We start from the raw sequence: 25,495 nt of genomic DNA, 5'->3' as shown, positions 1-25,495 counted from the left end.
TACCCGTTCGTGAAATAAAGACACAAAAGTAAATATTAACAAACATAAAAAATTTTATTTGAAAGAGGATACTTTAAACTACTTCTCAACATAATCTCCAAGCAAATTAAGGCATTTGTCATAACGTGTGACAAGTTTCTGTATTCCTGCTGCATAGTCCTTCGCCGCCAGCTCATTGAGATACAGGGTCACTCCTTCTTTAAGTTCTTCATCGCTGTCAAATCTTTTTCCTGCCAAAAAGTCTTTAAGCTTTGTAAAGAGATGAAAATCTGAAGGGGCCAAGTCCGGGCTATACGGTGGATGGTCGAAAGTTTCCCATTTGAATTGCTGCAAAAGTTTTTGTGTTATCCCAGCTGCATGAGGCCTGGCATTGTCATGAACGAGAATGACACCAGTAGACAATAGACCTCGCCGCCGATTTTGTATTGCCCGCCGTAATTTCTTTAATGTTTCACAATACGCATTGGCATTAATAGTGTCTCCACGGGCCATAAAATCAATAAGCAATACACCTCGTCGATCCCAGAAAATGGTTGCCATGAGTTTCCTGGTGGACAGAACTGTCTTGAATTTTTTTGGTTTGTTTGGTGAATGAGCATGATGCCACTCCATTGACTGTCGTTTACTCTCAGGTGATGCATAACAAACCCATGTTTCGTCACCAGTAATTATGCGAGTCAAGAAAGAGTCTCCTTCATCAGAATAACGTCCCAAAAACGTCAGTGCTGCAGCCATACGCTTGGTTTTGTGCTCATCTGTAAGCTTGCGAGGGACCCATCTTGCACAAATTTTTGCATAATGCAGATGGTGTTTAACAATTTCATGAACAATTGTTCGAGAAACATTGGGAAAATGCTCACAGATGTCATCAATTGTGACGCGCCGATCGTTCCTCACGAATTCGTCAACTGAGCTCACCAGTTGGTCTGTAATGACAGACGGTCTGCCCGAACGCTCATCGTCGTGTGTGTTCCCCCTCCCCATGTTGAAGTTGCGACACCACCGCCGAACAGACGACTCGTCCATTACATTGTCTCCATACACCTCCTTTAATTGGCGATGAATATCACATGGGCGAACGTTTCTTGCATTGAGGAATTTAATCACTGCCCTCACTTCACAACTGGCGGCGTTCTCAATTTTTTTAAACATTGTAAACAATCACAGAAACAACACAGGCAATGCTAGCGTCACGCAACTTGGCTCAGAGAAGGCAGACAAGCCACTGAAGCTATCTGACCTCGTCCAGCGGCTACTCGCGTCGTCAGCACTTCATGCGGCACGAACGGGTACTACTTTCCGGATGACCCTCGTATTTCCCTTTATATATCGACAGAATATAGAGATTGAGAGACAAATGATGCGCGATCTTGCTCTCCATCCAGACCAATTGGAATTTGGCTATGTGGTGAGTTTCCTAAAGCCATGAAATCCGCTGTACCAAACTTTCTTGGCCCCAAATTGCCTGCACGTGTATAGAGATGTGAGATAATCAGGTAAACAGGTAAAACTTCTCTCGATATCCGCTCGTAGTTTTTCCGTTTGTAGCAAACTAGTTGGCATGTAGTGTCAAAAGCGAGTATAACGGTACAGCAAAACATTTTCCCGTTCGGTTGAGACATTTCTTCGGCGTTAGCGTTTAAAATCGGATGGATAACATAAGACACAGAATAAAGAGACTTAAAAGTGGAGGAAAAAAACGCTATTGAAAAGAGAGGCATGCCTAAATTTAATAATAATTCGCAGTTGGAATGGATTCCAGGTTTTTTTAGAAGTAATTTCATCTGGGTTCCCCTGTGAGGGCAATAAGTCAAACTCAGAAACTATAGCTTCTGTGGTGGAAAAGCGCAAACATTTTCCAAACAAGGCCTTATAAATGAAATAGAAGATTGTTTACAGTCGTATTTCAGTATCAAAGAAGGATAATGAAGTCTGAGAGTTTGCTAAGGCTCGTGTATATATAGTATTCACAGTTTGCACGCTTGTCTATAGATTTAATTTCGCAGTAATTTGACCAAATTTGGAACGTGAGGCAAGTATGAGAAAGTGTTTAAAGCAGAATTAGATGGGTTTAAAGATCTTATGGCTACAATAATAGTTTTTGCAAAAGGTAAGCAAGTGTCTCGGGGTTACTGGTGAACCTACGAGCTGGGAGTCCCTCCGACCACCGAGGAAGACAGCGAAGGAGCGAGATCGAGACTGTGATGAAGATGCAAGTGACACTTGACCAAGTATACTTGTGTCGAAGAAGAGTGTATTATAAGGGCCACATACTATTCCATCGGTAGGTCGGAGCACTCGAATCATATGGGAGTAATAGTTTGCGTCACGGATAGATTTAAATAGTCATTGTCCCCTCCAGCACAATTCGCTTTCATGGTAAAACAGTTTGAGAACCCCAGCTAATTTTATCGAAATTGATTGATTGATATCATATGTGAAAACATTTCACTTGTAGTCACATATACGTTATCAATTGCTGATACGTCAACAGTAGTGGTTCGTAGGCTGTGACGCAAATGTTGATTCAGGTGCCATCGGCCAGCTGCGCTTCGAACTCTCCCGCGGCAATCGCCCATTGGCATAGTGCATACGCACCTTTCTCTTCCCCCACCATCGCTCACCCCCCCGTCCCTCCCACAGTTCGCCAAACGCTTTTAGTTGGTCTCTTGCCATCATCGTTGACAGTCATGAGGATAGTCTCAAGGCTTGATTTTTGTATTAATATTTCATCCTCACTCGCGATACCCTTATTTAGGGGGTGCGTGTTTATCCAGGATTCGTCACCTCGACGACCCGAGAGGAATAGGATGGAGACGTTGAAAAGACCTGCTGTCGGCCTTGCTCACTGGTCTTCGACGTGTGCTCAACGAAATGGTTGCGCCTTCCGCGAGCCAACAAGAGCAAACAGAATTCGCAGAGCTGCAGGTCCTCGCCACAGTTCACGTAAGATTGATTTGATCGAGAAAAAATCACTTCCTCTAGCGAGAGCAAACGATCGAGAAGTTTTCCCGTAGCTTTACTGAATCCTTTTGATAACTCATTTCTGAATAAAAAATAATTAAAGTTGTTTTTTTCAAATGTCCGGAATTACACCGTTTTCCAAAACACATGCATTGAGATCGGTAATGACTTTACACTGACCATTCAAGCATTTATTGACCTCACTGGTATAGTGCTTCAAATATCATGCAGTTACAACATTGGTTTAGTAATTAGAGATCGTAATAAGCATGCGTAGTGTAGAGAGTCGTTTAGTCTAGTTAGATTTTCTTTAATAATTTAATATCAAATTAAGTGTTGTAAGAAAAAGCAGCAAACGATTTAGACCTGATTCACGCTACTAAGTTGTGATTTAGTACCGGAATTAGTTATCACGAGTGATTCATTGTAGTCAACTATGAATTGGATGTCGTATTGAATAGGCATGAAGTGTGATTGATAGATACCATGTAGTGGGTGTATGTATATTTTATTTCGCACGCTGATTGAAAATATTTTTCAGGCCGTTTTTCGGCAAGTTCGTCTTGGTCAATTGATCCTTAGGGAGAATAAATAGCAGAAGTTAGTGGCATTCAGATTCTAAGTCTACTTGGAGCATATAACAGTATTTCTTTCCATTAAATGAAAAACAATCATGCCCTTGTGGATTTAAAATATTTTTTCTTCGATTTAGCTAAAAATTACTCTTATTGCCCGCAGCGGGTGACGGATAAATGGTTTCTTAATGCCATCCAATTTAAATGCGTTTCAACCTCTCATTTCAAGCTACATTATGTTATTATTTTGCTTTCATTTGCCTAAAAGCCACACGCATTAATTTTCAATTCGTGTAACTGAGAACTTCTCAATGACAAATCGTCATTTTATTTTCCAATTTTTCAGCCTTTTAAGCAGGCATATCATTTTAATTTCCCTCTGAGTATAAATCATTGGTAATAGATACTTCATTGTCATTGGAGTCTCACTGAAAGGAGCATCGTTTCCGGTTTGTTGGGTGGACTGTTGGAAGAACGGCATTTAAAGTGCGTGGGGGAGTCTTTGGGGGTTGAATCCGTTGGGAATGAAGGAGAGGGGAATGCAGGGAAGGAGAAGGAAGGGCGTCTTTGAGTGGCGGGTTTTGGGGGAATGAATCAGGAAATCAAGAAATGGATGGGTTTAAGTTCTGAAGATGAAACTGATTTAACATATTCTCGTACTTTGGTGATGAATGATGCAAAACTTTATTAATATACCTCAAAGCCGAAAGGAACAGAATGAGCTTTTGAAAATTAAATATAAACTAATTGAAAATTTGAAGAATCCTAAAATTAAAGAAGACGTACTAATTGGGGAGAAAACTAAGGAAACCAAGGCAAGGAGATTGATCCGACTAATTTGGACCTCCAAGTGAGGGCACCGTTGTATCAGGGTGGCTGGTACAGTGTCAAGCACCGCCATGGATAATGTCTCGAGGGTCAGTTCGTTTGGGGTTTCACATCACCTCTTCAGTGTGAGAAAATCATGCGTTTAAGTTGAGGAATTTCAGTTCCTTTTCCTGCGCCACCTTCATCATCCCATGGAGCTCTGGTGTCCCAGAATTTCACATGAATTGCATTTCAGCAGGTATTTACAAGTATCGCCCGGATTGGTACACGGCACCTTCCAATCACTGACCGAAAGCTTCGTACCCTGCCCCCTAAACGATTTTCAAGTAACTTGAAGCGATTGTAAAGTAATTTGTGAAGAGCCTAAACTAACAAAACAAATTGTCGAAGAAAAAATTAGAAGGGTATAAATTGAATCGTAAGGCTAGTGAGTGACATTTTAAAAGTTTTTGTTTAAATTTGCTTTTTTAGAATGATAATAACCCTTTAAAAAATTGATCCAAATCTTGACGTGAGTTTGAAAGACAGAAAGGAGTGAATCGATGATGTCAATGTGCTTCAAGCAAGTGCTCGCCATCTCACATTTGAGGAAAGTATATCGGCCAGACTCCGTAGGCATCGGTAGCCTCCCCTCGTCACCCGCCTATGCTCTCTGAGAGCACTCGCCATCTTCTAACTGAGGCTGATGTCACGCAAGGAAAGCTAAGTGCTCTTGAAGAGGAGGCCATTGGTGACCATAGTTTGACTGCGTAATCAACACCTCCATCGCTGGATTCTCTCTTTGCTTCCACTCACTCACTCACCAAGGCTTTCAATATTACTTTTGCATGTATTTTAAATTCTGCTCTTTTCACCTTTCGTTTAGGTATTTTCTTTTCTCTCGATTAGTACCATTGATTCGAAAAGTCACCTTTCTAAGACGCCTCCTGTTCACCTTTGGAATCGATTGAGTCGATGCAAGTGACATTTAGACGCCGACTATTGAAATTTCCCTGGTTTATTATAATACTCCAAAGTGTGACATATGACTAACGCTGGGGGTGTCTTTTCATACGTTAAACAAGAATGGGGGCTAGAATCAGCGGTCGGATCCTGGGCCTCGCGAGCGGGTGAATTCCCTTGATGACCGCCGTGGAACGTGGACCTGCCTCATGATGGTCTTCAGAGTAGATTCCAGGGTTCGCTTCAGATTCTCATTTTCCATTTTCCTCTCACTTTTCGCTCCGTTCGGCTCTTTCGTTCCTTCACTCACTCTCCTCCCCCCCTCACCCACCCTGCTCCACCCTCCTCTTGGACCCCCCAGCCTACTGGAAAAAAGAATTAAAAACCGAGGGTGGGCTGTAGGAGATGCGAGAGAATAGAGGCCAAAAAGGGGGTGAAGTTATTAATTACCTTGAAAGCCATTCCACGGAACAGTTTAAGCAAACATTAAGATTTATTGGAACGTTTTTGTTGAGTGCTTGCTGAGAAAGAGAGAGAGAATATACGCCAAATAATATATTTTCTGCAGAAGTCACTACCAATCTGCTTGAGTTCCGTTTTTCAGATCGAAGTTCTCGTTGCGTTTCGCTAACTGGAGGGTATTTCCTCGCGAATCCCCACCAGAGCCCCCGGAGTGTTCGCACAAACATCCGAGTGTTTCGAGCTATCCATCCAAAGTATGTTGTGGCCAGTGATGTAACTGGGAGGTTATTTAAAGGTGAAGGGTAAATAATTCGACCAATAGCGTGAAATTACACGCTGACGACGACAAATGAAGAATTAGATTTACATCTGATGGACCCCAAGGAGAGGAAAATGACTCCAAAGCAGCTTGATGCATCGAACCTATAAATTTATTACTAGGCAGTCGATTTAAAATAAAGAAAGTTATAAATAATGCAATTAATGTTTTGTCGGTAAATCTTGACAACCCTTGGGCGTCATCATGCATTAAATTTCCTGCGCCACGTCAAACCAGTTCCCCTCGGCGTTACATTCGTCAATGCGTCATCCCTTAGGAGAGGCGCGGTGTCAAGTTAAACGGAGCGTGTTCTCAAATTTACAAGGTTTCTCTCAAAAACATGACACCCAGTCCTTCAAGTAACGTGGATTGGTAGAACTGAGTGCAGTGGGGAGCGTCCTTGGTAGAGCGAGGGAAGGGGTGAGAGCCTCACCGAGAGAAGGAACGGCCAATTGTGCCGGCCCAGCGATACCTCGGGCCAGCAGGTGCTGCCCCTTTCCCCTCGCAAAACTTGCTTGCGAAGAAAAGGGCATAGAATTGAAGGCATGTTGCTCACTCTAAGCTGGCTTCTCACGCTGTCTCATTATGATTTTGAATTCCAGAGCGGATTTTTCACTGTCATTTCATTAAGTCTGTAAGATGCGGATAACACTTGTGACTCTTTACTTAGTTACACTCACATTTGGACATTACACTCCACCTTAGGTCTAGGAATAAACCTCGTCAGTGATATCAAATTTGGAATTGGTTCGGCAAAAGCTATTTTACGTACGAATTTACCTTGTCTCATTTTTTTTCTGTACCTTCTGATAAGTCGGGCGTAAAGTATTCCACCCCAAAGAGTTTTGGAATACATAACAAACTGCTGTGTGCATCAGATTAAAAACACTGTATTTTATCTCCTGGCTCCCCACTTCTTCAATCCGGCTGCTCTTTTAAATGTTCGTGAATCATATTCCAATCCAAACTGAATCCTCGTGTGGGGAAATTGGACGTTCCGTTGGGCAGGACGCTCGATCCGGCCGAAAACAAGACTGGATATGTGGGCGCCGGGCCTCCATCACCACCACCTACCCTCTTTTTTTCAATTTTAAATTGTGCACATTACCAGTCGGTAGTAGACACGCCTCCCAAAAAACATTTGACGGGAATAATTAATGATCGCGCTGAGTTTTTTATTCCTAGTTCGCGAGCTGCTCAAGGAGATGGAATCTGGTGGGCATTAATATGATAATCGCACACATGCTTCCAATCATTTCTGAAGCGGCATAGAAATATCATCTGGAGGGAAGCGTCTCCCCACTATTGCGGAATTCCTCAAGGTGATGTGAATTGACGCTGAATATAGGTACCTAAATCTCAGTGGTGTGTATATGTGTGCGTGTGCCGTAGCCGTCTCCAGTGGTTCCCAAACTCCACTTCTCGCCGGGAGGTATTTCCGCTCCTTCGGGGCCCTTTGGCGACACCATCCCTTCTCCTTTGCTCACTCCCCCCCCGCACCCTCCCCGTCTCCCCCGGGAAGACGCTCCTCCATCGCTTTGACGAATTGGAAAATGAAACTCCCAAATCAGGACCTGCATTTCCCTTCGACGATTGTCCTCTAGTTCAGCAAAAGAACTCGACGAATACAATTGAGTCGCTCTGTATTTCTGTAATCTCAGATACAAATGACAAATTGATGATTATTACGCATTCTAATCAGTATAATTCATGCAGTTATTTTATTAATACTCCAGCCATCAAAAACGTTTATAATATATGTGAACAAGAAGGAAAATAGGTGCATGTAAATTCTCAGCTCGTAAACGCGCGTGTGTGTGTATATATATATATATATATATATATATATATATATATATATATATATATATATATATATATATATATACTTTTATACGCATATATATATATATATATATGTATATACAACCATTTTATCGAATAGAATGTGGATGGGTAGGAAAGAATCTCACTCCCTTGCGGTGTCCCTTCTCCTTCCATCTCCCTCCCGGCAAATTTCAGCGGTGCTTCCGAGCACCTGTTCCCCTCTCCATCCTCCCCCCACCCCTTCACCTGAAGGTGTCCTTGCGCTCTCAGCCGCGGATTAAGGCCCCCTCCTGAGGGCCACCTCTCTCTTTCTCCCTTTCTTCTTACACTCTCTGGCACCCCTTAACTCGACATGTTAACCCTTTTATTCTCTCTGGCATGTGTTCTTGACGCATACGGAGTGGGGAGCCTGCAAATAATATCCAGCGCTATAAACAATTGATAAAGAAAACAATGGAAACTACTGAAAACGAAAACGGTCCACACCAAACAGTAGTGGGCAAGAAATAAACGTCCTGTTTGGGTAGAGAAGTGAATACGTTTTCATTCGCACGGAGCCATCTATGTCGATCCCTGAGTGAAATTCCCTGGAGAGCATTAAATCGTTTCAATTGAATTGTTTTCTCGGTGGTTATAGAAGGGTTAATATTTTGTGAAGACCACTCCCAAAAAATTATTAGTACATACAGAAATTAACGTATTCAACACGAATGCGCTCAACCAGTTAAGCAATTGTTCGTTAGCGAATTTCTACTAATCTCTCATCTTCTCTCACTATTGTTGGGCACGACCTGATTTCGTCATACATTTTGATATTTTTCAGTCACGTTATGTTAATTAATGGTTTGCGTCCTCGTTAATAGTCATCCCAAATGTTACCGACACTCTTATATCCATGGACATTTCGGTACAAGCATAATGACACTGAAATCCTACCTTATTCGGCCGTCTTTTTTATTTTTCCGCGGTTGCTGTTGATTGCCTCAACCTCTTTTTGGCGTTTCATACGTATTTGAATATACCGACGTCCCTTTGCATATTTTATCTTCCCTCTCTTGGTAAGAATGACTGCTTCTGACCGCGTCTTAGTTCTCACGCCGATATCGAGGAGAAGAAAAAAGCAGTAATTTCAGTCATGAACAGAACGAGAAATTAAACTAACGAACATTTAGACGCTCGGTGATATTTGAAATGCCTGTGTGTGTATGTGTGTGTGTGTGTGTGAGTGGTTGGGGGGGGGGCTGGAGAACGCACTTCCTTTATGGTGCACTAGTGACTTAGGCCGTTCTTAAGGGATCTCGCTGTGGTCGATTTTAATCAAGTGCAACTGTGACGCAGAGTCTGATGGAAAATTATTCAAGCTGAGACAAAGCCCCATGGTATTGGCTTTAACTGCGCTAAATGTTAATTGGGACCCGCTTCCTGTCATCCGGTGGAAATATTCTCCTTGTTTGAGCCATGCTTAATGATAAAGGGTTTCAGAGAGGGAATACGGTCGATGGATTTTAGGATCAAGGCTAATTACGTGTTGGATTATGCCAAAGAGTCGCAGTATTAGTCATATTCAAGAGGATTTGTAAACACCGGGGAATCCTTTGTCACTATATCCAGAAGGTGTCGTTGAGCACAATTCCTTGAATAATATTGTTCCTTTGGCGCGTTGAATATACGCAAGAGAGAAATGAGGCGAATCCTTGAGAATAATGTGATATTTCACCTTCCGACTCTTAAGTGCACTTGAAATAAACTAGCTGTGAAAAACTAGCACCCACAGCATTGTGTTATGTGTTAGAGTAGCACCAAGGAAGAATCTTTTTCTGCCGTCAGATTTCTCCGGCTCGACATCATGGTAGAGCCAAACCACTCACTATGCACTTAAAACTCTCTCTTGCTCTTTGACAGTGCTCACAAATCTCGTAAACGTTTACGGGTTTATTGTTTGACACAAATAATTTTTTATATTTAAACATAATTGGAGGAGTATATAACCAATAAATGCTCTTCAGTATATCTCAACTAGAGTTTTTCTTAAATCAAAGGCTAAGTTTAAGTGGAAAGATTAAAATAAATTTAATCATATTTTTTCCATTTTCGGAGTTCTCTAACGCTATTAAATAAGAATTGTGCGAGGCAATTTGTCCATATGGCATCCTGAAATGTTGGCAGCAACTGCGTGTCGTACCGCCTCGTATGATTTAATTTGTTGCCTACCACATTCAGTACTGATTCCTGATGAGCAAAGTGAAATACATAGTTATCGTCGTAATTAATTAAAAAATACATCACGTCTAACACAACTTTAATGGCGATACAAGTCACGTGATCGATTCGACTTTGAAGCCACTATATAAGCTATTCACTAATGCCAAGAGGCAAACCCTTTCAACTATGAGCGATATTGCGATCCCCAGTGACGCCCGACTGCAACAGCTCCAGCTCTGCGAATACTTGAACGATCGCTGACGGAACAAAGTCCCCTACACGATCAGCGGACAGTCTCGGAGTTGTCTCATCTCTCTTTGCTCCGTTCTTGGGCAGCGCTTTTGGAAACTACCATTTTTTATAGTAATATTGAAATATAAGTGTAATGTTGATAAGAATTTATGAAAAAAATTATCTTGAGCAAATTATATTTGTGGAATCAGGCATAGTAATAAAATAAAAATACTTCGTCATTGCCCACCCTTTAATTTTAATGTACCTTAAACGGTTTCAACGGTAATAAGTGCTCAAGGCGAATGATATTTATTCTCTAAAATTGTAGCAATATAATGCACATTAGAGAATGACTACATCTAAATCGCCAGTATCTCAGTCCTTTGCATTTGTTCTCAGTTTGTCAAGAATGAATAAAAGAATGCCTTTAAGAGCAATAAAAACTGAGACAGAGGTAGAAACGCTACAAAAAACGAAACTAGCAGATGTCCTAATAAACACAAATCATTTTCCATACCGTTCTCCCTTATTCAATTTTAGAAATAAAAGAAATTTGCTTCGTGGATAGGTAACATGCATCGCGGGCGAAAATTAAGTAGAACTGCTAAGTACTTATTACATTATATTACAATAGATCTGTGGGATTAACATGTATGCCTAACAGGTAGAAAATTATAGATAACCCATCCTAAGTCTTTGTACTAGACAGCACCCTCTTGGTTATCATTATATTTAAACGTGCAACCTTTTGGAACCTCTCTCGTTCATCCCCAGAGAATGGCATCCCACCCACCCAGGGGTTGCATTTTTCGTCCGTGAAGATGCACTTGTAGTTGTTCCTAAATAAATATATTCTTAGAATGTTTGAAAACTTCTCCGTTTTAGAAACGTCCCCTGGAGGATGGTCCACCGAAGATTTATTTGATGTACAACAATGGACAAAAGAATTTGGATAAATAATCGACCATCATTTACCATTCATTCAGCTTTCACAGCTTATTTCCGTAGTCGTAAATATATTCCAATTGGCATGCTTCGGTTACATTTTCAGAGCAAAGTACGATATCGTGGGTAAGGTCATGGTCGCCTAATTGCTGCGATTAACCCGTTTATATTTATTTTATTAATTTACCCGTTTGATCAACCCTTCAACTAATTACGTTTGAATACTTTTCCTCCACATTGAAGTTGGTCATTCAGACCATCATCTCTACCGCTTTGGATAATTCTCCTCTTGTCATTTTTATGAAATTTGGATTTCATGCGTGTACACACACACAAACATGGCGATTACAAACAAAATCAGAGGGTTGGTAACTTCCTTTGCTTTATTCTGCCATATATTCCGTAAATAAAGACGGCATCAATAATATTTGCAGTCTCCGTGTTTTTGGCTGGACGTAAAATCCTTTTTGTCCGTGTTGAAAAACAATTTTCCCTCGCTGCAAAAGCGTCGGCGGAGTCATTAAATTGGAATCGGGATAATGGGGTCGACGTCTGAAATATAGGTCGCTTTAGTCGTTTAAAGTTTTCTGGGCCTTCTTAATCTAGAGCTTGATCTTCATCATTTTAAATTTTCCATTTTTAAAGTTATGAGGTGACGCGCCAAGCTCTATTATAATATATTATATATTTAAGAGGATTCTGGAGGAACATTTTTTCCATCGAATCCCAGACGGCCAGGGGAAAAAAACCCATTTAGCGGAGGAGCAACGCGAAGCCCTTCCTTGTCATCGTTTATTCATTATTTGCCTATTACCTCTTAATCCACTAATACGTGTAATGAGTTCTTATATATTTCTGCATTTCCATATAGTGCTGGAGATGTGCTCTCCTTAACTTCAAATTGAGTCGGTCTCCCTTTGACTCTATTTTATGACTAACGTTGTATGATGTATCGTATTCCATCTGCGGTCTTGCTCCTTCTTTTAAAAAATTTAAATAGAAATGTTTCTTTTTAGGATTCCATTAACATAACCAATATGCATCAAACCGTTTTCAAATGTTTCTGAAAGGGATCAGATATTGTTATTTTTATTTTCGGTACAATCGTTGCCAGATATTATTGTAAAAATGTTTTTGAATGGAGAACTTTAATATTTCTAAATAGCTCATACCTAAGGACCCAACAATTGTATTACCTTTTCGGGTACCGAAAGTCACAAGCCTTTCCTGAGATTGTTCTTGTTAAGTGTTTAGTCTGGGTCGGAAAGAAAATGTCAATCAATTTATACTACCTTTCTATCCCTTTATATGCTGCTGCTTATTTCTGTAGATAAGTACCAATAATGAATATTTACAATGCCTCCAATAGCGAAGCACATGAATATTATTTATTCACGCTAAAGTGGCTATTTACAAACGCAAGTAAATCGAAAAGTGTAAAAATAAAACCCTGCTGAACATTTTATTTAAGGCGATAGCATCATTTCCATATTCTCCCTATAGTTATTTCATCAGAACCCGGCTACTGCTAATGATTCAAATCAAGTATCAATGACTCATCAAGCGTTATTCCGAAATAAAGTGCGCTAAACCTCCAATGCCGTCCGAAAAACGATGCTCCTGAGGGGACTATTAATGTAAACATTATCGATGAAAATAATGGCGAGAGAAACGTGGTAGTGGTGGAAGAACATCTCCTTCTCTCTTTCTCTTCTGGATGAAGACTTAAAAAGAAAAAAAATGATCAATGGGTTTCTGCAGCACTAACGACATCACCATCCACTTAAACATGGTGACGAGATTGATTCGTCGGCGTGAAATGGCGCCAAATGAACTCGGCGCCCTCGCTTGTCGGTCAGCACGCACCGCTTCTCTTCCCTCCTCACCCACCACGCCCCAATAACTCGGCGTCACACGAAGCGCGATCTCTGCGCGTGCGCGGCACATGCGCACGTGACTTCGCACGGAGGAAGATGGAGGCGCCGCGCACTCCCTCACCGCCCTCTCTTGTTCTTTCTGCTCTGTCCACAGGGACGCTGACTGTCAACATGAGTGTCCTGCTGCTGAGCCTCGCCTCGCCCGACGAGTCCAGCCTCGTAAGTCCTTTTTGCTCTTCTTCTTCTCCTCCTCCTCCCGTTTTATTTCCTCCATCCCCCTTTGTTTTCACGTTCATTTTCGTCTCTTTTAATCTCCCTCACTCCTTCTCCCTCGCACATGCTCCTCCGCCACTCCTCCGCGTCGTCGACACGGAATTGTGTTTTGTAAATTTCTTTTTCCTAAACTAAATGTCATCTTGATTTTTGTTTCGAATCTATGGAGCAAAGCCGTTTGTTTTCTGTTACCTCCTCTTTTGAATCTAATTGAAATATGAGCGAAAGGAGTCTCTCGATTATTTTCGCGGAGTAAAGATAACGGTGCTTGCGGGAAAAACTCTCATCGACTCAGTGGACAAATAAACACTGTTATTTCATGTCCGACGACACACAATTTCCTCCCACAGAATTATCAAATATTATTTTCTACTCAAATTCAGCTCCGTGCCTCTACAAAGCGGCAGATATGCTTCATAAATAGGGATTAAAAGGGCTAACAATACGGCAAAGAAAAAGAAAGCATTCCTTTAATATTTGATTTTAAATTCTGTAAATAGTCGTTTGACCCTTTCAAATCAATCAATTTTTCAGACTTCTTATTGAAAGAACTTAGGTTTTAATATATAATCAGGTTGTAATAGATGAGTGGTTCATTGTTAAATGATTGGGTCAATTACCTAAGTTTTGAAGGCACGAATAATAATCGATTGCTCGTACGCTCTCATGAGTAATGATCGTATTTCTCAGCTAATTTTGCTTATCTGCATAGTCTCCAATTGGCACGGGGTTAGACGTGTATGGTATTTTATAGACCACTAACATCAACCCTTAGTCATTCCCTTCCCTTCTTATGTCACAGATTCGCACCATTTTCTGAAACATTTACACTCCATACCAATGCCTCAACACAAGAACATTCTCATGGCCACAATAGAGATCACCTCCCTCAACACCTCCGTTCCTCACAAAGGCCTAGAATAACTCAAATATTACCTCTCCCTGCGAGCCACACCTCACATCACAGGTTTCCACATCGAAATGACTCAACTCGTCCTCACAAAAAATGCTGCCATCCATCACATACAAAACGCACATCACTCAATCTCAATCCATAGCCTCCGTCTCTGAAACAACGCCCCCTTCCAAAATAAATACATGGACCAGCTACACGACTCTCTCAGGAAACGCGAGCACCCGGAGAAACTATTGCATAATAACAAATCCTCAAACCTTCAACCCAATACACTCCTATACCCGAACCAAACCGCCCAAAATGTCCTAACCTAATCACCTCTTTCTTTCCCGGAACCCACAAAATCAAACATATAATCCGTGAACTCTTCCCAATTATCTATAACGGTTTATACTCATCCCCTTTATTTTCACATTGCCCCTCCATTTCGTTTAAACGCCCTTCGAACTCGCAAAACATCTTTAAGTCCAAAAGACCACCTGGTGGTCCCTCTGTCTATTCTCTGCCACTCTCCTCACAATGCAACCGCCCACACTGCAAATACTGCCATCTTTTTGGACCCACCACCTCCCTTACTACCATATTCCAACCCAAGAGTTATTCCTTCGCCACCTGCTCTTCAAAACTTAACTTCTGTCCTGCCTTCTACGTAGGTGAATGCACCACCACCCTTTCCCTCCGCTTGAATAACCATCGCCACTCCACCAAATCTCTCAACTTCCTTAATTATTCCATCCCTACTCACACGGCTTCCCACGACCAATGCCTTGACGACTGCTTCTCTGTTCCGGTGATTGAAAACCTTCTTGAATCCCCTAGCAGTATAGAGGTGAGAACACGCGAGATGGTGCATATTTGGGTGCTTCAGTCATTTGAACCGCCCGACCTTAACTCAGTCCACTGAAACCATCCAATAGCCGTCTACAAACCCCCCCTCACTCCCTTGTTCATTCCCTATCGTCCCTTACCTCTCCCCACCTCACCCTTCCAAACATATCCTCTCCGCTCTTACCCCGAAAACTGCATTCTGATTATAACGGCCATGCCATTTAAACGTTAAAACTTGATAAGTGAGTGTCCTCTCTCTGAGTGTCTGTGCATAAATGTTACTATCAAAGTGTTTATAAATATGTATTGTCGCTGAAGAGCGTTCTTTTTTGAAGATGTGTATGTGCATATATATATATATATATATATATATATATATATATATATATATAATATATAATATATATATATATAATATATATATTATATATATAATATATATATAACACACACACACATATACATATATGTATTCAATACATATAATAATCAATCGGTCAGCCTCTTTTACTGAAAAAGAAACAAATATCTTCCCAGTAAATTTCACATCAAATATGGTTCATTTATTTTTGCAAATCAGTTCGGCAGTAAGTGGGAATACCCTCATAACATCCCCTTTAAGGAATTCCTTTTAGGAGGAAGACTTGGTAACTGATTCGCACACCTGACTAGCAATTGCAAAACTTGATTGTGGGTACCAATCAATTGCTTGATTTCGGAATTGTAATATTCACGGGGTCAAGGGATTGAAATCCCCAGCTCTCGCCCTCGGGCCAATCAATCTCCGATTATCCCGTCTCTTGGGAGAAGACCGTGCATGAGGGTAGCCCACCCCACGTCCAGAAGTGCCTGAAATCGACCCTCTCGCCGCCGATCCTAGCGTTACACTACGGTAGGCCACCCTTAGATTGCACCCCTAGTCAGTATTTCTCATACGTATGTGTGCCCCCCACAATCTATTTATAGGTCTTGGCACTTGGCGGATTTATCCCATTCCACCCCCACATGTCGTCGCTGCGAAATCAGAAATACGTACTATCAATGCAATTGATAATTAGGATTAATCAAGGACACTCTTCCCGGGTAAGCGAATCACTCCAACCCCCACACAGTTTTGTCTTTTATTATGAAAACATTTATAACATGTTTTTTCCGTGTAAGACCAGTCGTGCTCGAGATTTATATTCACTTCCATATGCGCAATAATTCGATAAATTTGAGGAAAAAAGATGACTATGAGTTAGATGCGTTGGATATGTAGGGTATAACGAAGGGTAGGAAATATTTGATGGATTGTGAGAAAATGAACGAAGAAGTGTCCGCATTGAATGAAGAAAGAGGAAATTGAAAGAGAATATTAGGAGAAGAGTGGTTGGATTTGATTTTTAGTCGAGCGTTAAAGGATGTTATAGAAGAGAGGCTTTTAGGTAACCATGAGGAAGGAGGAAGAGAATAGATACTCTGGGCGATAAATAACTGCTGAAGAAGGCTGGCAGCGATGTGGGAGAGGGCGTTTGCGTTTGCATCGACCCGCGCCCGCGGACCCAGCTTACTGGAATTCCTTCTGCCGTCATCTTCCGCAATACAGTTTTGGGTCAATGAAGCATACATCAAAGGTGGCAAAGGGTTGATTAGGATCGACGAGACAGGGGTTAATCAAGGGGCTATACAGTGTCAATATAACAATTCCATATATTATTCATCTACGAGATATTTCTGCATCTGACTCCTCTTTTAAATTTCCAGCCCTGGTGCGAGCACCATTTTAATTATTTTAGTGTTTCTTTATGGCTCGAAATTCCCTTACCAAGGCCGTAAATATCTAATATACTTAAATCCTGTGTGCCTTATAGATATTCTCCGATGGCCCTTATGAACTAAGAGGTTTAAATGGCGAAGTAATAAATATATATTTATATAAATATATATGTATATGAGCATCAGAAGTTAACGGGGAGTTCCAGGATCGATCGGTATCTACATTATGTGAGAGATACTTGTTTCACTGGCGTTTTCACCTGTTTAACGAGCCTCAAGTACCATCGTAGAGAGTAGAGCTTTCCTGCCATCGTATTCAGTCTCCTTCTCCCCGTGCCGGGAGCGTTAGCTGATCACTCTTGGGAAATTCATGGACTTTGAGTGAAAGCAATTGAACTTGAAACGTTGTTAGGTTTTACAGCGGTCACACCACGAAACCATATTGTTACTGAATAAATGTAATTGATTAAATCATTATTTTGAAATTTTATTCTAGCTTGTGAGAGGCATATGGAAAATAATATTGTTTGAGAAAAATGCTCATGTAAAATCGCAATATTTTTTCTAAAATATATTCGGTAACTATTGAAATGTTTGACAGTACCCAAATCTAGGAATTTTCCGTAATTTATTAATTTGCCAGAAATATTGCTTGGAGAGGCAAAATAAATTTCTTGCATGGATAATCAGTCAAGAATATAAATGCTCCTATGAACGAAGAAGAATTCTCCACCACACATTTTCTGTAAAACAAGTCAATTAAAATAATAATTGTGTTCATAATATCACTATAATAATGTCAAAATTGCATCAAAGTAATTTTTAGCGACCAATTTAACTGTAGATATCCGATTACCTTCAGATTTTTACTTTCGCACAACGGGGGAAAGGAATTTCAAGTTATAGGGTTAGTGTAAATGCATGGGTGGTCTCAAAAATTTCAGAAAAAATGTCTTCTATATTTGTTAGGTCGGAAACTTTTCAGACTACCCTCGTATTTTCCTTCTCAAGATTATGTATTGATTTTCACACTCTTGTAAGTATGCTTCAAGAGGTATTTTATCGGTTGATGACAGTTTTGGCCGTGTTATATCATCAGCATATTCGAGTATAATGGCCAAAGTAGATCAATGAAAGAATTATTCAAAGGCATAAAGACTATTTGTTGCTGCTTGTGTCCAATCACAATCCCGGGCTTTGTAGATTTATCACTCGATCAATTCATTCATTTATTTTTTTTAATTTTCGTGTAAAATTTTCCATTTGCTAAATATAATTCTACGGGATCGTGTATAAAGAAGGCTAGGCAAATAGTCAGTTGATCTCTACATAAAGTGGGCGATAGACTCGATATTCAGCGGAATGCCTACAGCAAAATATTAATTTGCCAGATTCCCGTGCCATCGTTTAGGTTTCTACATGAAGTAATTAATTAAAATATCGGAAGAGAAGGCAAACGTGCTCTACGCCACACCTAGATTTTGTGCTGTGTACAACGTGGTCAATTGCTCGTCGGCGTGCCCATAATTGGTTTTTTTAGTATCGTTTCTGTGAGTATACGGGTGTGCTGCGTACTGATACTTCGCGCATGTAAGAAAAATCAGGAACAAATGCTGGATAAAATTCAGTGACCCTCTAGATTTAAATGCACAGCATGCTGATATGCGTCAAGTAAAAAGCGACTCATTCGCTGATAAAATGCCTTCCTGAAACTTCTGATATTTCATATTATTATTTTCGAGTGGACAAAATCATGAACTTCGACAGAAAGAATAACTTGCTTGCACTGACCACTAAGAGCATTAAAGGATACATTATCCCATTTGTTCTAATAGAGGTAATATCATTGTAGGTAATATCATTAAAATCTTTATGTAGTCAACCCTTTGAAGGTAATTTTCGAATGCTTCCTAGCAATTATTATATACAACATGAACTTCCTGCAGACTTAACACGTGTTCCGTACATGTTGTCTTCTCCCATCCAGCGTACTTTCTAATCTCCTTCATTCATTCCCTGTCTAAAAAGCCTTTTTCCTCCCCCACCTGCCCGACCATCATTCTCCCTTTCATCACGGCTGTCAACGTACCACCATCGCTTTCTATGCCTTCCAACCCTCGCATGTTTTGCTCTTGAATATTACCCGGAATCTTTCTCTATTCACCCTCCATCAGTGAATATTCGTCTTAGTTCTTCCTCTGTGTCCAACTTATTTACTCCGTTCTTCCCCATGCCCGCATCTCAAAAGCCTCAGATAAAAGCTCACCATCTTATTCTACAGGCCACATATTGAATCCGTACTGCACTTTACTCCATATTAAAGTACATAAGATTTTCATCACTATCCATGTGGCATGTGAAATGAACCTCCTGTCCCAATAGTTCTTACACACAGTAAATGGGCTCTACTAAGAGGGGGATTAAAATCAACTCTGGTATATTCTGACGATATTCATTCAGAAGATTCCATGAAAAAGTCAAATACATCTCTACCTACTATTTTTCTCCATAATCTTAAATAATTTAGTAGAGACATTATCAATTACTAGTAAATAGACAAATCCAGTTAAATTTCATGTCTTGTGACATTTTTTCGCCTCGTTATCCATCATTTCTGGATGGCGAGGTTAAAATAGCTCTCGCCTTCCAGTATTTCTGGATCATATCCATTTATTCATACCCACCCATATTTCTGGCTGTTCTTATTCATTTCAGCTTCTTTATCAATATCTAAGGTATTTGGCCTAATCTCGCTATCACATTCTACGTATTTCCCCCCTTTCCTGGATATATATCGTTTCCATCAATAACTTTGCTGTCTTATCTCTATTTTCATCGAAATATTTTTCTTTTTAAATCCTAATTTTTTTCTTTTCTTTTTAAATACCACTTTCACTTATCTCTCTGGCTCTGGAATATCTCCATATCACCGTACTGCTATTTTAAACACTTTTCCTTGATCCTATTGGTTTACCACACAGTATTTTGTGATTATTTGATTTTTTATTGACTCTTTGTACTCCTGCATTCTTTTACTGAACTTTATGTCCACATTCATTCATTCCATCATTCCCTACCATCTTCCACTCTCCCCTTTCATCCATGTTTTCCCGATTCTTTTGGAATCCAGCGCTCATCTTGGTTCCTCTGCAAATCTTTTTATCCTTTTTTAAGGGACACCAACATCTCCTCCACAGTATCATCGGTAACATATTTCGGTAAGTTACACACGGCACACAATATTCTCTCCGACTATTGCAGAAGTATATTACTCTTATTCTAGAGAATGGCGCGCTCTCCGGCTGACCTAATGACTTCACTATTTTTAGTGTGTATGGCAATATCGGCGAGAAATAGGAGTGACTAAAAATCAGTACTGTCACTAAAATTAAGCATCCCTGATAGACCGGTCATCGGTCGAGGGCCCGGGCGTGAAGCGACTCCGATTCGCTTCTCGCTGACGCGCTATCCAATGACTGGGGGCCGCCCCACCCGAGACCCCGTCACTGTGATGCCAACCATAGACGAAAAAGAAGCAACGAAACAAACCCCAGCCCCGGAAACCCAAAGCATAAACACCCTCTGACCCCTTTGCAGCTTATTACTACACGGCTGTGTGGCTAACAAACTAATTAAGCATGTGATTCAGCATTTACTGAATGAAAATTATGGTTAGTAATAGAATCTTTTGATGAATTGATACAATTTGCATGTCAGTCAAACCCTTTACATACATATTAGAGAGGGCAATTGGCTTTTGAACATGAAATTATTCTCAAACGGGCCTGAATAAACCATAGGTTCCTATAAATTTTCGATTTGCCCTTTTCTTAACCTTAGAAAGACCTTGGCGCGCCTAATCATAAAACCGTTTTAGGAAAGCAAGGGACTAACAAGGAGGAATGATACAAATGGCACTGACTTTTTGGATAAATATACGATAATTTTAGTAATATGGTAAATAGGGGAAAACATAAAAATATAATAATCACAAGAGTTTGTGTAGGGAAGAATGTGTGTAGGGACTTTAGTTATGGGCAGAGTAAAAGCACTTTTTGAGGTCCCAGTAAACCATCCTTTCTAAGTGTTGTAGGTATTTCAATTTTATGTATGAAAACGTTCAATTATTACTGCATAATCTCTCATTCTGATTTTGAACGCCTCCCCTGCTCCCTTGATTTCTTTGTGAAACATCGTCGCACAGTTTAGGGGTCACTGTCCAGCGGACCTCTACTCTGGATTACATTTTCCTTTCCTCAGTATTGCGCCATGAGAAAGTATTTTCAAGCCCAAAGAACGTCATTTGTGCAGATTTCTCCACTTCTCTACTCTGATTCCAAACTTAAACGGATTTATTTGTATTCCATTGAGTTGACCAATTGCAATACAATTCAATCAGTATACATTAAATATAAATTCGTAGTTCTATTTGAGCATTGTTTCATCATCTAGCGTCCTAATATGTTAGCATGGGAGCTTCTTTCCTGTCGAGTGTAAGGCAAGAATATAATGCGATTTTAAAATTGAAATGTATTCCCACCTCTTGACTTATCTTCTGTTATTCCACAGAAACGCGCTTCGCATTCCATTCAATTTTGTATTTCCGTAGCGTTGTTGCTAGAGGAACAATGTCGTCCTCGGTAGTTAAAACTATGGTCTCGGCATGTGCTTGCGTTGCAACTGGCCTAAGGTTTCGATTAGGGTATAATGGACTCTACACGACGAAGACATCTCATACTTAACAGCATACCTGCTAGCAAGTGATATCTTTCACAGCGCTTATGGATAAATTTCCTTTAACAGTCTTTTGCAGTGGGTCGCGGTAGTCCAGTGTGTAGAGCGTTGGACTGCTGACCGGAGGGGCCCGGGTTCGATTCCCGGACAAGCCTCTCTGGGCACCTGCAGCTCCACCCAAGCTAAAGTGATTTTTCGGGTACCAGGTCCTCCTGGGAAACCATAACCGGCACAGGGAATTTTCACACGCCGTATAGGGCTTAGTACTGGGTGAACTTTACCATCACCTACTAAACCGACCTTCGGATTGATTACTGTGTTTATGGTTAGTCTTTTACACTACCACAAAATTCTACTCACCACTCCATGTGCGATAGGGAAGCATCATCCACGAAACATTCACAATCTCTATCTAGGGCAAATTTGACGAATAGGGTTGGCGTTGCGCCAATAAATCGCGCCATAAAAAGTAGCTTTACTAATAGAAATATAACAGATGATTCAGAAAGGGAAACCCTGCTAAATGATGCCGGCCATACTTCCGGTAGTGAACTAGGTAAAACTCCTAAAAATCATAGAATTAGTTACTCTAGATAATTAGAAATAGTTACTCTAAGTAATTTATGTGAGATATAATTTTCCGATACCTTGCAATTGAACTATAGTTTTACCTAAAGTTGGTTGGTTTGAAACGGCAGGTTTAGGGCAGACATGATCCCGTTTGGAAAATTCGCATACCGGTTATTCTAAATGTTCGCACTCACCACGTTTCGGGAGCTTGATCGACGCAAGGGAACTGTTAGGTAGTAGTCGGGTACATTTATAACTTGGTCCGATACTGCAAAAGCACGGGTGGATCCTGGTGCGCAGGCATCATGGAAGGGGGCACCATCATCGGGGCACATTCTGATGCCGACCTCGTAAGGTTTGAACATTCGAAACACGGAATCTTCTCCCGCCTGGGTGACTTTGGGTCGTATACTTTTCCATTCCGCCGTGCGCCCCATTAGCTGTGAATGCATTGAAGAAAGCTACCGCTAAGCTCCTCAGCGGACACTCGAAAAACGCCCTTCGAAATTTTCTGGATGATCAAATAGTGAGGTGGAAGTGTTCTCTCGCTCCCACCACGAGACGGTTCAATGAGCATCGGCAATTTCAGTCGGGGGTGCGGGAGGGGGTTGATGGCTCCGTTCCCTTGAGGATGAAGTTACCTTGTGTGCGTCCAGAGAAACTTAAGTCTGAGGGGGATGAGAGTGCCATAGCACGCGGTCGAGGGCTCTCGCGTTGAGTCTCGCTGTCCTTTTTGGCTTTAGATCCGTCAATGCCCTCATCTTGGTGGCGTCAGTGGGGGGAGGGGGGGCATTCAGCAACTGTGCGCCCTACCGAATGATAAATAGATATATTAACCTTCCGAATCAACCCTTTTTTTGTTCCTTCCACTCCACAGAAATACGAGGTGGAGTTCTTGCTGCAGCAGCAGTGGTTCGATCCCCGGTTGAGGTACTCGAACGCCTCCCGCTACGAGTACCTCAACGCCATCCACCACCACGAGGACGTGTGGCTGCCGGACACCTATTTCATCATGCACGGAGACTTCAAGGACCCCCTCATCCCCGTCCACTTCGCTCTGCGCATCTACCGCAACGGCACCGTCAACTACCTGATGAGGTGAGGCCTTCACTCGGGCCGTTACCAGGTACTGTCCCGAGGGCACTCTCTCCCGTGACGCTCTTGGACGGGGGTGAAGTCGGAATCACGATAAATTGCAAAAAAAGAGCCGGGAACTAGGGACTACATCCTCGTGTTTTGTTCTTTCGGCCTTCAAGAACTCACCAGTCATGAAGACGGAGTGAATATCTTGGATATTTGTAAATTATAAAACAAGGGAGTCGTCAACCACATTAGTGTCGCTTTAAGGCTTACCTATCAACAATTTCATAATAAGTATTGTGAAAAGTTATAATGATATAACTATTTCGTTGACTTTTACTCAGTTGCGTTGGGTTACGATTTGGCCTAAGTGGCGCAGATGTCAATGAAAATGAGCGCGATTTAACCCTCATTTTAAAACACGGCTAATTATGAGGGGAATGGAAATTAAAAACTGCGTAAGCCAATTCAGTAACTAATGGCAGAAAATTAATTGCACCTGACTGCCTCTACTGTGAATTGGATGGCTCCAGGACACACTGCTCCCTTTCCCGTCAAAATAACAATAATGCATAAGGGTACTCCAAATAAATAATTTTACATCCTGAGGAAGACTTCAGCAGAAGAGATGAAACATTTATTAGATCTCAATTCCAACGTGGAATAAAATCAAGAATATATTATGTGCCCAATGTTCTTTCATACAATTTGAGGAATTTTTGAAGATAAAAGAGAAATGAGTGAGTTGTCTTTTTTAGACAATTATTTTCACTGATTCACTTACAAAATCTCTTGATTTCTTTAAAATACACATTTTCAATTGCTCAGCTAGGGTCTCAAAACTTTCTGCCTGGGAGTTTGGACAAAACATGGAAAGCTTGTGTGTTAATATTAGGCAAGGTTACCACAGAATTTTCCTCAAGAACGTAGCGAAAGCACTTCCTAGCAGATCCAGTGTTATATACACTCTATTTTGGTTCCCATTATCAATGTGCACTTGACAAAAGAGTAAACGAAACACGCCGGGGCATCTTTTGTATTCGACTGACAGAATAGAAATTTCAAAGGTCGCAAGCGAATTTGGTACCGACTTTCTTTTCTTCACATACAAAATATAATTTATTTATGCGGGATTTGAAATAAAACGAGAAAATCGCTGTTTTTGTTACAAAGAAGTTCGTGTGCTCCTAAATGAACTGGATAATAAACCACAGGAAGAACGGAATTACTGTTAAACGAGTGATACAGGTAGTGCAATTGTCTACGCATACGTGCTAGTAATACAGTATCACAGAAATTGCCACTTGAATACGAAAGATAAGACACCAACTCATGTCGTCACACCGGCGGGAAGAATGAAATGGCCGTCAATGCCATGTCTGCAATTGGTTGAAAAATTCCTGGCAGAGAGTTAAATTGGCATTATGATTATGTCTTTTTGAAAATATATAATTAACAATGCGCTAGATTTGGAAGTGAAGATGACATCGCATATCAGGAATGTGATTCGGGAATGATTTAGCAGCGTTAATGACGAGTTTCTAGAATAATATGATTAATAAACGATGATATAGCTGCTAATTCTTAATGTCACAATTCCATTTTCTTCGTATTAAGTGTTAGCATTAAAATAATTTAATTCTTTTTGGTCTAATCCAAGTATTTTTCGTCAATTCTGACCTGAAAATTCAAAGTGCGCCTTATGGACCGGAAAATGCGGTAATTCTTATTATACTTTGTTATATATTCTATAAGGTATGATTTCATTCTTATGCCGGCATAATAGATATGTGTTTGAAGAAAGTCATCATTTTATGCTACGAAATTATTGTAAAAGACGAAAAGGACAGCGTCTAAAGGGAATATTGACTTACAAAAATATGCATGCATATTACACATAAAGCGCTGATATGCCTGTTTTGATTTTATTTAGTAATGTTTGGAATTGGGAAAATATTTTATTCTAATTTTAGATTTCATAAACTTTGTATTTACATTTTAAACTTTTACAATTTTTTAATAAAAAAGTATTCTTTGTAAACACCATTGATGATTCCAACTCAAGCTTTTTCCACTTTTCATAATTTCCTTCATAAATTTTTATTGACTGCTGCTGGGTATTTATATTAAAATTAAATGTTTGGAATGTCTAGCATTATAG

General features: G+C 40.6%; 1 protein-coding gene across 3 annotated transcripts in view; it reads left to right on the top strand.

Annotated features, from left to right (window-relative positions):
- pHCl-1 (pH-sensitive chloride channel 1) overlaps positions 1–25,495 on the top strand; it is a 130,920-nt gene that overhangs the window by 13,201 nt on the left and 92,224 nt on the right. For all 3 annotated transcript variants that reach the window (XM_071588716.1, XM_071588715.1, XM_071588714.1), the window contains 2 exons: positions 13,330–13,394; positions 23,132–23,352. In XM_071588716.1, the coding sequence (XP_071444817.1) occupies positions 13,330–13,394; positions 23,132–23,352 (286 nt within the window). The remainder of the gene's footprint in view (positions 1–13,329; positions 13,395–23,131; positions 23,353–25,495) is intronic.

This window comes from Hetaerina americana, unplaced genomic scaffold (assembly GCF_022747635.1).
Source record: "Hetaerina americana unplaced genomic scaffold, ioHetAmer1.1.p SCAF_3, whole genome shotgun sequence".
Classification (NCBI taxonomy): Eukaryota; Metazoa; Arthropoda; class Insecta; order Odonata; family Calopterygidae; genus Hetaerina; species Hetaerina americana.
The sequence above is the reverse complement of the archived record's forward strand: the minus strand, read 5'-3'. Positions and strand labels throughout refer to the sequence as shown.